Source organism: Trachinotus anak, unplaced genomic scaffold (genome assembly GCF_046630095.1).
Source record: "Trachinotus anak isolate AG129_WGS33_773 ecotype Australia unplaced genomic scaffold, CSIRO_AGI_Tana_v1 ptg000025l, whole genome shotgun sequence".
NCBI lineage: Eukaryota > Metazoa > Chordata > Actinopteri > Carangiformes > Carangidae > Trachinotus > Trachinotus anak.
In genome coordinates this window covers 13243092-13256578 of record NW_027273876.1, presented here as the reverse complement: position 1 = coordinate 13256578, position 13487 = coordinate 13243092, and the positions used below count along the sequence as shown (strand labels likewise).

The window sequence follows — 13487 nt, the reverse complement described above, 5'->3', positions numbered from 1 at the left end:
TTTTAAATGAAGTTTAGTGTTCACAGGTTCACTTTTGTGTCCCTCAGGTATTCAGCGGATTTCACAGATGCATTTCACAGCCCCCCTACTGGCCGCTCCACCTCACCATTACCCACCTCCTCCCCACAGCACCGTCAGATCCTGACCCCGAACCTGTCAGCCACTCCTTCCGTCTCCCCCTCCCCTCAAGTACCAATTCAGCGCAATTGGACCCAATCTCCTTCCCCACAGATGCCTTCCTCTCCCGTTCATTCCCATCCTCCCCATTCCCCAACCTACTGCCCATATCCAACATCACCGAAGCATCGGTCCAAGTTCCGCAGGCAGACTTTTGATTTCCAGTGCAGTCCCACAAAGGAGATGCGATCTTCAGTCTCTCGACGCCGTGCACCAAGTCCTCTTATCTATAACACTGAACAACCAAACCCCACCCCCCCAAGACCCTCCTCGCTCCCCATACTTCCCAGCACACCAGTCTACAACAATCCTTTTGACTTTCCTGGGCCCCTCACCCCTCCTTCTCCTGGCCTCCCTCTAGGAGACACCTACAAGGCTTCAACACCTCCATTGTTCTCCCCATCTGGTGTACCAAGTCCAAACCCCCTACTTGTCTCCCGCTCTCTCTCCCCCACACATTTTCTCTCTGGAGCCTCCTCCCCCATGCATTTGCCCCCAAGCCCATCTTGTCTCAATTATCCCCATCTCACCCCTCCTCCACCAGCCAAACCCTTTGCTGTCAAGCCGCTGCCCTACTGGACCAAGTACGATGTGGCAGACTGGCTGGCTTATCTAAACTTGGGTGAACACAGAGAGCGTTTTATAGACAATGAGATAGATGGATCACATCTGCCTTCGCTCACCAAGGACGACTTCTTGGACCTGGGAGTGACACGTGTGGGACACCGAATGAACATCGAGAGGGCGCTGAAGAAACTCACTGACAGGTGAGGGAGGACTAATAGACTCTGGAACACGTAGAGACAACGGGGTCAAAAGGTCAAAAAGGAAGGTGAAGGAAAGTCAAAGTGTCTCATTCCTTCCATAAAACTTAGCTGGACCATTCCCTTTCGTCATTAGATGCATATAATTTGATAAGTTACCCCATCTTCCCTCCATCCTTTTCTCTTTCTCTTTAATAACCTGTTTTATCAAGCCTATTTAGTTTGCTCCATCTTTATTTAAGTTCCACCCATTCTTATTCTTTGATTTGCCCTCCTTCTCTCCCCAGGCGGCTCTCCTCTCCTTTGCATGTTACTACTTCTCCCCGAGACACAGACTGAGAGAATGAAGGGGTGATTCAATGATGAAAGAAAGGGAGAGAAACAAATTGACAAAGATGAACAATAACAGAAGATGTGCAAGAGAAGAACAATGGACATCATCAGGTTGCGTAGAATTAAGACTAAGGGCTGGACATGTGGGGGAAAGTGTTGTCTTACAAATTTGCTTCACATGTAGAGAATATTGTTGTGTAATTTGTGGAATGACTTCTGGTCAAGAAAGGGTACAAAGTAATTAAGAATATCACATGACAATGACGCTCTTCAACTTAAAATACACTTAAAAACTTTTGATGGACAGGCATTTAATGAAGGCACCGTTTTGTGCTGTAAAAGACAAACACATATACACACACACTCATATTCTCACACACACTGACAGATGGATTCTCACACCATCTGCTGCTTAGCAGCACTGAGAAAACCTCAGAGTTCAGAGAAAAGTTGAAAAGTTGCTGCTTAAAGGGTAAAACCCAATAAAGTGTTACTCATTGTGGCTGAACCAGAAATTCTGGTGAAAACAGAAACACTAGAGCCACATCCTGACACCAGTTTTTTAGCTTTAAGCAGATCAGAGAATCAAATGGCTGTGATTACTGGAGCCAAAGTCAGAATATGAGAGAAAGAGTTTTGTTTGTAAATGATGATAGAGGAAGATGATAGACAACAATAGTATTCTTTTTATATATTTGCCATAATCCCCCAAAGGATGCCCCGGTAAGCTTTGTATGTATGTACTTTGCGAGCACTAAATATATCTTACATGTTAAACGGGATTCACTATTAGTAGAACCATTTGTTTTGTACTAAGTGCTGATCGCAATCATTCATTTCAAACTTGTCAGGGTATTTAAAACTGTTGAAGTGAAGTTGTGAATAATGAGGACATACAGATGTTGAGAAAACATTGTTGGGAAATGACCTTTTATTATTTTCCTGATTATTCTATAGAAATGAGAGGAACTGAAAAGAGTTTGTATGTTATTTCAAACTGCAAATCTCTCCTAGACTTTACTGGTGTTTCTGGCCATAGCACAGGTCAAGGGATGGATCCATCCTCTTCAATGCCATAATGTTGACTGCTCTCTCTCACACACAGCAGGTGCAGTGATCAAAAAGGGCTTTTTACTGCTTCTCTGTCTGCCTGACTTCCTCAACCTTCAGCCTCTGTGAGTCTGTGTGTCTGATTTTGTGCGTGCGTGTTCGTCAGCCTGCGTTGGTGGCTAAATGCTTTCCCTGACCTACACCTTTCTCTTTCTAATGCCTTTTCCAAAACATATTTATAATGGTCAGAAAACTTTTTTTTTGTTTTTCACCAGTTGACAATCCCAATGTTCCCATGTTCCACACATAAACCCTCAAAAAGAAATACTCTGACCCACTTTTCAAAAAGTTTTTTTCAGAGTGAAAACTTAAAGTAAATACTGTAAATGTTACATAGAGGTGAACATGAATGCCCTGGATTTTTTTTAACATGCCAGTTTAGCCATTTCCTGCAGTGAATTCAACTGTTAGGCAAAAACACATCATTTATAGATCTATATGTAATGATGATGATGACAATGATAACATAAAATATAGTATAATAAAGATAATAATATTAAGTATGTAAACATTTTTAAGAATCTCCGTCTTCCAAATAGTGTGGACAAATTCTTTGAAGCTTTGTTTGGTTTGTGTTTCATTTGGGGTTTTCTGTAAATGCTTTCTATACTGCTCGCCCTGTGGTGACCTCAGTGAAGCTGACACATGTTAGTTAATGTATATTTCTCTCTATGTGAGTTTAAAATTATGACTCTGTATTCTCATGCTGAGTTGCCTCAATGCTATTTCATGATGGATACTATTCCTGAGAAGCGAAAGGACTGAGCAGTAGTGTAGAAAGCATTACATACTATGATTTAAAAGAGTATTTTAGGTCTAGTGAAATGCATAATGAATATGACTACATACAGTATGAGCATAAGTATGCAGAGATAAAAGGTATATATATATAGTTATATACATATATAGTTATATATATATATATATTTATATATATATATAAAGTTTTGTTTTAAATAAAAAAGTATATACAGATAAACAATATGATAGAGGTACAACTAAGGTGTTGAAATAAATGATAAAATAAACTATGGCCCTGCCGTGATTCTCATTTCTCCTTGGATTCCCTCTTTTGACAGATTCACATAATGATCCAATTTAAAGTGCTGTGTTTGAATTGAGTCATTTGGCAGCAGCTCATATCAGCCCTGCGGTGGTTCAACACAACATTGTTTTCAGGTCCAGGATTATTTTCCCATCAGGCTTGGTGAGCTAAAGGCACAAAAGAGTGGAGCTCATGGGGAGGGAGAAGATGAGATGGCTTAATTCGAAGCAAGCAGTGGCTGCATTCATGCAGCAAAACGAGAGACTCCCGTAAGGCATGGAGAACAATGAAAAACAACTTGGAAGAAGATGAATGGGAGATTGTTTGCTAGCGTGATGCCCAGTTTAAAGTTCATGACTGAAAACTGTAAATACTGTTATTACTTTGTTTAAGCTTTTGCAAGTTGTCAAGGTTGCCCCTTCTCTGTATTTCTTTAGTTGGGGTCTGCTCACAGTTAGTAAAATTACAGATATCAGGGCTTGTTTTTCTCCCCTCACGGTATGACAGAAACCCCCACAGAGAAAAACACTCTGCACCACACACATAGCTTTCATTAGATTTTCTCAAAATGTCTTTATTTAACAGTTACTTCATGTGATCTGACTCATATTATCTCTAGTCACCCTATGCTGTCATTACTTTACATAGAGACTATTTCATCAGTAGAAACTACAGATGCATGACTAATTAAAGGAGAAACAATTAGGTGCCTTAGTCAGGATTTGGGGTCCAATGTGCCGCCAAAAAAAACTCTACAAGTCTCTGGATCCCTTGGAAAAATGTCTAAATGACAGTGATGGGGAGCACTGTCAAAACACCACACAGCTCCAAAATCTCTTATAGTTGTTCATTTGGGTGAGATCTGCTGTACTTGCATTTGTCATGTCAGATTTGTCAGACATCTCAAAACATAAGCACATAAAGCAGAACCTGTCTGCATGACCAGATATACACATACATACAACAATACATGTATTTGTAGTTTGGGTGAACTTACACTTTTTTGTCACCTGGCATCTGCTGGAGGGAATGTAAATCTCCTCTAGGAGATATTGTAACTCTAACATTGTGAATAGGGATATGTTAAATAACCAATACTAAAAACTGTCAAGGATGACAAACTGATGTCATTTAACTCCAGTATTTTCATCGTGATGTTGACGTAAAAAAAAAAAAGACAATAGATTCAGGAGTCTAATTGACATCATCAGTAAATATCACAAAAATAACTTTTTAAGGTGTGAAAGCAACATACTCCAGTCTCTGGCCTTGTAGACTCAGAAGGAACATGTTCAAAAGCTGATATTAAATTTCAGCAAGTGCAAGTGAGAAACAATGTTTTTTGTCTGGTGGGTTGTGTGAAAGTGGTCTTTGAGATACTCAGGCTCTGGATATTCGCGAAAAGAGAAATCTCAACCAGATGCAGAGAGCAGTAAACAAACTGTAACTCTGGATGACACAAGTTTTATCCTTTAACTCCTGGCCAATGTCCAGAAGAGCACAGACCAGAATAAGTCAACAGTGTGTGGCTGAACATGCTGCATATTGTTTTCTCTTTGACAGACCCTCTTTCTAGGCCTGACCAGAGAGAGAATGACAGGTCACAAAGGAGCACAGGGCTAATGTGGCAGTTCATGGGATACCCCCCCCCCCCCCCCCCCCCCCCCCCCCCCCCCCCCCCCCCAAGCCACCCACCCCACACCACCTCCCTCTCCCGCTGTCACACGCACTCACTAATAAGCTCACATGACTGTGTGCCACACTGACACGATTCTGCGACCAGCGAACGGCCAAAATGAAGGTTCAGCATCTCATTAGCACCATATTGAGAGAAACAGAGGGAGGGACAGGCAGGGAGAGAGAGAAGGAGGGGGATTCTTCCAGCTGTTTTTCTAATAGCGGAGTGAAGAGAAAGTGAGAGGGTGATAGTCAAAGAGGGGCAGGAGACCTAAACAGCCTGAGAGGAGGAAACCAGTGAGTTAAAGAAGCAAAGGATGGGGTTAAAGTGAAGGAACAGAGGAGAGGAGGAAGAGGAGTTCATCCTGGAATGACTAAAAACTAGAATATCACAGCTGACGGGGGAGTAAAGCAAGAGAGGTAAGTTTCTTCCTCCTTCTTTGTTTGCCTGAAGCCAATTAGTGGCAGAGTGATTACCATGCAAATGCTCTGATTTGTTAAATGTTTTTTTTTTTCTTTCTGCTTGCTTGCATTGTCACGGTGTCTCACGCCCACTTTCAGATCAACACCGCGTGTGTGTGTGTGTGTGTGTGTGTGTAACTTTAAGTGCCAAGGGAAAACTGGGTCAGCGAGAGAGGAGAGAGGGAGAGAAGCATGTGTTAGAGGAGGAGAGGCACACTGGGAGAGGAGGAGACGGGCAGAGAAATGAAGAGAAATCCTCACTAGCCCTTGAACTACAGTAACAAGTGGTCACTTGAGTAATCACTGGTGATTCAGAGAGAAATGTAAGTGCTGGTTGCTCACAGGCATGACTGCTCTGCTGCCACTTTTTGCTTCTTATTGGCTTGTGGAGTTTTTTTTTTTTGTTTTTTTTTTTGCATTAAAATACTTTGGTATGAATGCGTCTGTGTGATAAAATAAGAGGGTGAGCTGAAGAGTCCTGTCTCAAACCTCTTCCATTTCTCTGCATGAGCAAGAGCGCAATCAGGATGAATTTATAAAGTGACTCTATGTGAAGCCTTCAGGGACTTTCTACAGTGTTTCCACTAGCAGGGGCTTATAGCAAGTGAAGAATAGTGATGAAAAAACATGATAATATAAGTATGAAGACTAGCTAGCCAAGGGAAAGAAGGTCTTAGATGAGCCTGACTCTCTGTCATGCTCAGTCTTGTGATGAGGTGTGGTTAGTCACTTTCATATTACTCAGCCAGCAATGTGTCAGCCCAGACAGAAATAGGCCCAAATGTGACCGTGTCCTTTGCGTGTTTGTGCATGCATCTCCATGCTTTTGTTCGATCTGCATCTTATTTCCAATGTATCTGCCAGATGTACTTAAGTTCACACGCTGTGCAAAAATGTCTGCTATCTGGACAGTTTATTCCTTTTAAATCCTACGCTCCTGTTCGGCTGCCAGATCAGAAATCTGTTGCACTCTTGTGGTCATGATCTCTGAACTGAATTGAGTCAGAGTGGGAGACAGTGGGCCTTGTATTAGTCAGAGCAAAGGGAAAGATGACCTTTCTATGCTGTTTATTTTGGGAAAGCAACAGGAAGAATGCCGGAGCAGCTGTTCTATTCCTGCTGGCAGATCCCACCCCTGTGAATTCCAGTCTGCCACTGCAACGACACTCCCCTTACTCACGCAGGGGGTTTGGATGTATCTAAGAACTGTACAGTGTAAATAATACCTCGTCAGGATGATCTAAGTTGTTATGGCGATAAGCTCAGCAACACACACACATGCACAAACACACACAGTGCAAGTCTTCAGCCGCCAATTATTTCCTATCAGACATAGGCAACACTACTGTTTATGAGGAAGTCAGCCTGCTGTATCTGCACATTAAACCACGTAGACGTCCAACCTGTTGCACGATAATCAGTGTCACCTGCCTGCCAATCAAAACTGTCTTTCCATGCTTGTTATGCATCTTAACCAGTCTGGCAACTGTCTTGAATCACACAAACAACTATCTTTTGTTTTCAGAGACAGACACGTTCCCAATAATGGCGAGCCTCCCCAAAGAGCCACCCGAGGATGCCAAGAAACAGAGCTTCTGGATGGTGAGGATTATATCTATGATCAAATATAAGAAAACTACCACCCTAGGAATAGCTTTGGTAATCCAAAACAGTACTCGTGTGTTTGTGAATGACCTGTTATTCTTACATATCATCACCATCGTTCCCCCCCCCCGCCTCTCCTCTCAGCCTGGCAATTATGTACGTACAGTGCACCGAACTGAACAGTCCTTCCAGGCCTGCAATGACATTGTGGCCTGCTTCATGGAGAGAGCGAAGGTAGAAAAGCAGTACGCCCAGCAGCTCAGCCAATGGAGCAGCAAGTGGAAGTCCATAGTGGATTCTCGTAAGTATTAGGAAGCTGCATGATAGCGGTACAGCCGTGGTGGCCTAAAAGCAAAAAACATGCATTCCCAGGCTCTTTAGAACATCTCAGCTGTCTTCAAGTTAAAATTACCTCTCGAGTCATATTAAATGAGAGCATCTGCTCTTGTTTGAAATTTCCAGTAGACAAATGGAGGTCATTGTTTCTTTATTGTTTCCATGACTCACCTCTGTGCTGTGTGTTATTTCATTGCTTCGTCCGTCTTTTTTTTCCGCTTCCCCAGGGCCACTTTATGGCTCCCTCATGAGGGCGTGGCAGTGTTTCTTCACCTCCACTGAGCGTTTGTCTGAACTCCACTCCTCCATCTCCCAGTCACTCATCACTGAGGAGGGGCAACGGGTGAAGACCTGGCAGAAGGAGACCTTTCCAAAGAAAATCTTTTGTGGGTTCAAGGAGAGCCACGACAACAACACAAGTTTTTCACGAGCCCAAAAACCGTGGTCCAAAAAGCTGATAAAGGTCCAGAACACATATAACATTTACATTTATCTGTGTGTGTGTGTGTGTGTGTAATAGTGGCCATAAGTAGCAATGGTAGTTTCACACAAAGGGCTCTATTTTAACATTTCAAAGCACACAGTCTAAATGCGCAAATAGTGCAAGTGCAATTAGGGCATGCCCATGTCCACCTCTTCTATTCTTTAACAGCAGGAAAATCTCTCATGCACTGGGTGCATGATTAAAGGTAATACTTAGTCTCTTAATTAATCATTGGAGTGTTTTGGGTGTAACATGCAATAAACCAATCAGAGTGCAATCTCCCATTCTCTCTGACTTATCCAAATATCTGAAGCGCGTTTTCAGCGCACTCTGCTTGTGTGTAACACGCATAGTGTACACATGTTGTGCACCCACCTATGTAGACGCTATCTTGATAATGTGCCCTTAAAATGATTGCATCATTGACTGCAGACCAGGTTTTTGAGTATGTTTTACAACCTTGGTGCTGGACAGGAAAATGACAACTCAACTGTGTTGGTGTGAAACTAGCAAAGACTCTTGCGCTGCTTTGCGCTGCTTTGCGCTGGGTGTAAGATAGGGCTCAAACTCTTTACTCAGTGTCTGCTTCCTAGCTTTTTTCTGCAGCATTCAACTAAATCTCCTAGTCTGCTATTTCAAAGTAATTAAGTAGCCTTCCAGCTCAAGATTTTGGGAAATAATGCTTATTTGTTTTCTTGCCAAGAGTTAGATGAGAAAACAGATACCACTCTCAAGTCTGTACAGTAATTAAGACGCTCAAGACAGCAGGAGGTGAGCTCACACACAAGAGGGAAACGGCTATCGCAGCTCTGTGCAAAGATGACAACAAAATTAGGCAACCAGCCCCTTTTAAAATCAGTAAATCTGTCATCTGTTGTTAATCTGTACAAAAATCTAAGGTAAAAAACGATGCATTGTGGCTTTAAAAGGAATTATGAAATAGAAATAGAAACCTGACAAAAGCTATGCTAACATGTTGGCTGTAGTGTTATTTTTTTCTGTACAATCACGAAAGGATGTATTTTGCAAAATGTCAATCCCTAAAATCATGCATGTGTTTTTCTATATTCAAAGTACATGTAACTTGAATGAATATAGTATGGGTTAGATACACTAGATTCAAAATGTTAATCAGTGAGCTTTAGAGGAGCAGGTAGGTGTGCTTTTCGCCTCTGGACAGAGCTAAGCTAACTGGCTGCTAACTGTAGCTTCATATTTACTGTGTAGCCATGAGAGCAGTATCAATCTTCTCATCTAAGTATATATGTGTGTACATGTACAATCAACAGCTGGAGAAGGCTCGAGTTGCGTACCACAAGTCGTGCCAGAGGGAGCAAACGGCCCTCGACAAAGAGAAACAAGCAAATGAAAACTCTGAGATGAGTCCAGAGAAAAAGCAGAAGATCACAGAGGCCAGAGAGAAGGCCACAGAGGAGAAAGAAAAGGTGAGGACAGATGTTAACACACTGCGCCATCTCACTCCAAGTCAGTCATGCATGTTGAATAAGGGATTCATTCACAGCACATTAAATTCACCAGTCCTGATTCACGAGGTGCCACAGAGTTAAATATGTTGCATTCCATGAAAGCTTTGCCCGTCTGCTGCAAGCATTTCCCTTGTATGGAAATGTGTTATTGTCACTCTGCTCAGTGTTTATGGAGCCCAGCATGGCAACAGTGAACAGCACCCGATGATTCATACATTTTAGATCCCCCTCCATTAAAGAAACACAGTAGATGTTCTTCCTGATGGCAACCTCGCATCATAAAACTGTTCTTCCGAGCTGCCTGCAGACTAGAGATCGCTATGAGAAACTACTGGAGGATGTGACGTCCTACACGCCTCGCTACATGGAGGAGATGGAGGCCATTTTTGAACAGTCGCAGGAGGAGGAGAGAAAGAGGATCAGCTTTCTGAAGCAGGCTTTCCTCTCCATCCACAGACACCTGGACATCACCAACAATGAGAGGTGAGCAGCCGTTGGAGGATTGGGTGTTCGTAACAATTGTGTGTGGGTGGATGGGTTCATACAGGGGAAAGTGCTTATTGTGTCATGACGAACAGCTCTGTGTCCCTGTGTCAGTGTGAAGGCAGTGTACAGTGAGCTCCATCAAACGCTGATGGCCATCAATGAGCAGGATGATCTCAAATGGTGGAAGAACTACCATGGTCCTGGCATGCCCACCGACTGGCCGAAGGTTGAGGTATGTCCCAAAGTATCACTCCAAAACATAGACAGCCAACTTAAATCAAACAATGGAATCTGTGTGTATGTTTGTGTGTTTTGTGTGTGTGTGTGTGTGTGTGTGTGTGTGTGTGTGTGCGTGTGTGTTTCTTGTTTCAGTGTGAAAAGTTAACATTTTGCACATTAAGTACTTTTCACTGTACAGTGACAGTTACAGATCTCCGGGTTGTGTGTAGATCTGCACACTCGGCATTTATAATAGCTGTGTTGATAGTGTTAATAAAGTGCTGATCAATTTGAAACCCAAACTTTTATATTTTTTCAGGAATGGGTCCCACCAGTAAAAAAGCTAAAGAGAAAGAAAAGAGACCAGAAAAGAAAAGGGAGTCGACCGTAAGTCTCCAATGAAGCCATTTTCACATATGGTTACCGCTTAAATGTTTTAAAAACCCAGAGATGAGCACAGATTTATGTTTTTTCAGTACTGAAGTGTCTGTGTCTTCTCCTCTTAGTGTGATGATTGGGGGTGTGAAGGTGCGAGCTCTGTACGACTATGTGGGAGAGGAGGGTGATGAGCTGTCCTTTAAAGCAGGTGACATATGACGTGTGGTTTTCACAACACTCAAATACATTGTGTTACATCATTTTACTCTCAGTGTTACAGCTGCATTTGTCAAGATTTTTATACAAAATTACAACCCTTGTATAAATTTGACGTGGTCAGACAAAAATGCATCCCATCTCTCTGCAATAAGGCAGGTAAATATACTGTAAGTGTGCTGTGTGGAGTTTACTGATTAGATGATTTCTGAGATGTGAAAATGACGTCAAGTGTCCTAGTGAAGCTATAAAGGATGAAACCAATTCTTGGGGAGATTTTTTATTGGTAAACAGATGTTTTATGTACACAGTTGGCATTTTCATTTTACAGTCTGTATAAACATCATATAAAGCATGACTACTATCTTCATCCTCAGTCAGACATGGATGGCACAAATCTACAGCGCTCAACATAAGTGATGGGGCTATAATATCATTTGCATCCTGCAAAGACAAAAAGCTTTAATCCTGTTGCCTTAGGAGAGATATTTTGCAAATTGAAGTGCATTTATCTCTTTCGCTGTGTTTGATGAAGAGGGAAAACCAAAGAGAGTTGGGTTTTCACTGCCATTGTATCAGTATTTTTTGGAGCCAGAAAACCCACACTGGGACAATTAGATGAAGCTGAGGTGAGCTAAGCACATAGCAACCACCACAGTCAATCAAGGCAAACACCTAACACCCACCTTTCCTATAAAGGCAAAATAATTTCCAAAATGCTCTTCAAGCTACTAAGTATCTAGATCTGAATTCATGGTGCAAAAGAATGACAAAGTTGAAACCCTGCACAAATTTAAAGGGTTTGTTTAGACCCAACATCTAGTGGCCTTGACAGGAAATACATCTTAAGATATTCTTTCATTATTTTTAACAGGCTTGGATCTGCACAGAGTTATACCATCTACTCGACTCACAGAGGTTATTTTTGTGCCAAAATACTTCAAAGTCAGACTAAATAAAAAATGAAAAATGACTACTCATTACTGAGACAGGGTTGTTTTTTTGTGAACATGTTGAATCACCAAAGCAAGACGATGCATTTTTTTTCCATATTAAAATTGTATTCCTTTTGATTTAGGTGAAGAGTTCCTGAAGGTTGAGGAGGAGGATGACCAGGGTTGGTGTCGAGGAGTACTGAGCGGGGGGAAGGAGGGCTTCTACCCAGCCAATTTTGTTGAAGTTGTTGAGTGACATCACACTGTCCAATATTTTATGTTCTGAACTTATTTCTCACCAAGAGTCAGCTTTTATTATGATTTAACATCTAAGATGTTTCTGATCCTGAGTTCATGTCAGATGAAATCTTTTCACAGCTATTTTTGAAATGTAAAGTTTTAAGGCCTTAATATTCTAACCTACTTGGTTTGAGTATGAATTAACTTATCAAACACTAGAATGTACTGTTTGTCGAAGAGTTATATGTGTATATGTGCTGAGTGTGTATGTGTGTTTGCATGCATGTGTGCACGATCAGATGAAACAAAAGAAAACAAGAGAGGTTATTTATTTACCGCCATCATGTCTGAGTCATTAGGTCACTGTAATAAAAAGTAATTGATAATGACAAGGTTACCCAACCACAGGTTTACAATGATGTATGCACACAAGGTTAATGTTTACTTGATGTGTATTATGTAAAAGCACATAGAAGTTACTTTGACTGAGGGGAATGGATTTTCACAATAAAAGTATATTTGTTTTGCTTCTAATCCATCTTGTTGACATTTATTTTGCCATGGTAGTTGTGTGGTTCTTGTTGGTTTGTCAGTCCACAACTTTGGTTCAGACTAAAATATCTAAACAGCTATAAGATAGATTGGCATGAGATTTGGTACAGACATTCATGGTCCCAAGACAATGACTCTTGACTCTGTTGATACCCTGACCTCTCCTGTAGTGCCACCATGAGGCTGACAGTCTTTGTGTTGTTATGACATTTGGTGCATTGTAATCCCATCAGCGTTCCCTTAACTATTTATCTAGTGGGTTCATCAAGTCCAGTTTAGTTTGTCCAATACTTTGGTTTATGACCAAATACCCGCAAAACTAATGACATTTCCATCAGCCTCAGCTATACTTTTTACTTTTATGCTAATTAGCACATTTGCATACTAACTACAACACTCTGAACTGGTGTGAGGATGGTGGTGAGGATGATAAACATTACACCTGCTGAACATCACTATGTCAGTTTCTGACATTACCATTATTCTCAAAACACAACTGTGCCAAAGTACAGCTTTAAAGAGGCACTAGCATCAGTTTAGACTCTAGAAGTTTGATATATTAAGACAAAGACCACAAATATGCTTCATTATTTTAAAATTATTTTGGAGATATTTAAATTGCATTTAATGCTTTTCCTGTAGCATAGAGATACTGTATAATGATAGATACATTTACATGAATTAAACATGCTGAGCACAAACATTGAAAGAAAAAAATATAGGATTCCCCAAACAAATAATATTACATTACAGGCACTATTGTCCAAAGTGACTTAGATTTTAACATAGTACCATATCTCAGTACTAATATCAGTACATTAAATCATTGGATCTGTGCACATCAAAGAATTTCACAAGATAGTTGGTTGTTCTTTTATTTTGAAATATTATCCATATTAATAATCCTGACCTTTGACATGTTTCTTATTTTAGCCATATGTCTTCCACCCGTCTGACATTCATGAATGTTTAACTACAGTC

General features: G+C 41.2%; 2 protein-coding genes across 3 annotated transcripts in view; both read left to right on the top strand.

Annotated features, from left to right (window-relative positions):
* Positions 1-3435, top strand: part of LOC139608884 (SH3 and multiple ankyrin repeat domains protein 1-like) — a 28329-nt gene extending 24894 nt beyond the window's left edge. Inside the window, exons 24-25 of the mRNA XM_071463006.1 lie at positions 48-944; positions 1229-3435. Coding sequence (XP_071319107.1) covers positions 48-944; positions 1229-1280 — 949 coding nt within the window. The 3' untranslated portion in view covers positions 1281-3435. The remainder of the gene's footprint in view (positions 1-47; positions 945-1228) is intronic.
* A 1714-nt stretch (positions 3436-5149) lies between these two features.
* Positions 5150-12488, top strand: LOC139608990 (protein kinase C and casein kinase substrate in neurons protein 1-like). 2 transcript variants are annotated; one of them, XM_071463173.1, is made up of 11 exons: positions 5347-5526; positions 5668-5891; positions 7094-7170; positions 7318-7474; positions 7737-7972; positions 9283-9438; positions 9788-9963; positions 10078-10198; positions 10505-10572; positions 10692-10771; positions 11858-12488. In XM_071463173.1, the coding sequence occupies exons 3-11, from the start codon at positions 7114-7116 to the stop codon at positions 11968-11970; spliced, it is 1164 nt and encodes a 387-aa protein (XP_071319274.1). In that variant the 5' UTR covers positions 5347-5526; positions 5668-5891; positions 7094-7113; the 3' UTR covers positions 11971-12488. The 2 variants fall into 2 exon arrangements, with proteins under 2 accessions (XP_071319275.1, XP_071319274.1); XM_071463174.1 differs by lacking the exon at positions 5668-5891 and having other exon boundaries at positions 5150-5526.
* Positions 12489-13487: the final 999 nt, after the last annotated feature.

Bases quoted from the DNA above. Each gene is read 5' to 3' on its own strand.
- LOC139608990 (XM_071463174.1), top strand. From the start codon at position 7,114: ATGGCGAGCCTCCCCAAAGAGCCACCCGAGGATGCCAAGAAACAGAGC. The intron at 7,475-7,736 runs GTAAGTATTAGG...CCGCTTCCCCAG, and splicing joins GAAGTCCATAGTGGATTCTC to GGCCACTTTATGGCTCCCTC. The intron at 9,439-9,787 runs GTGAGGACAGAT...AGCTGCCTGCAG, and splicing joins CCACAGAGGAGAAAGAAAAG to ACTAGAGATCGCTATGAGAA.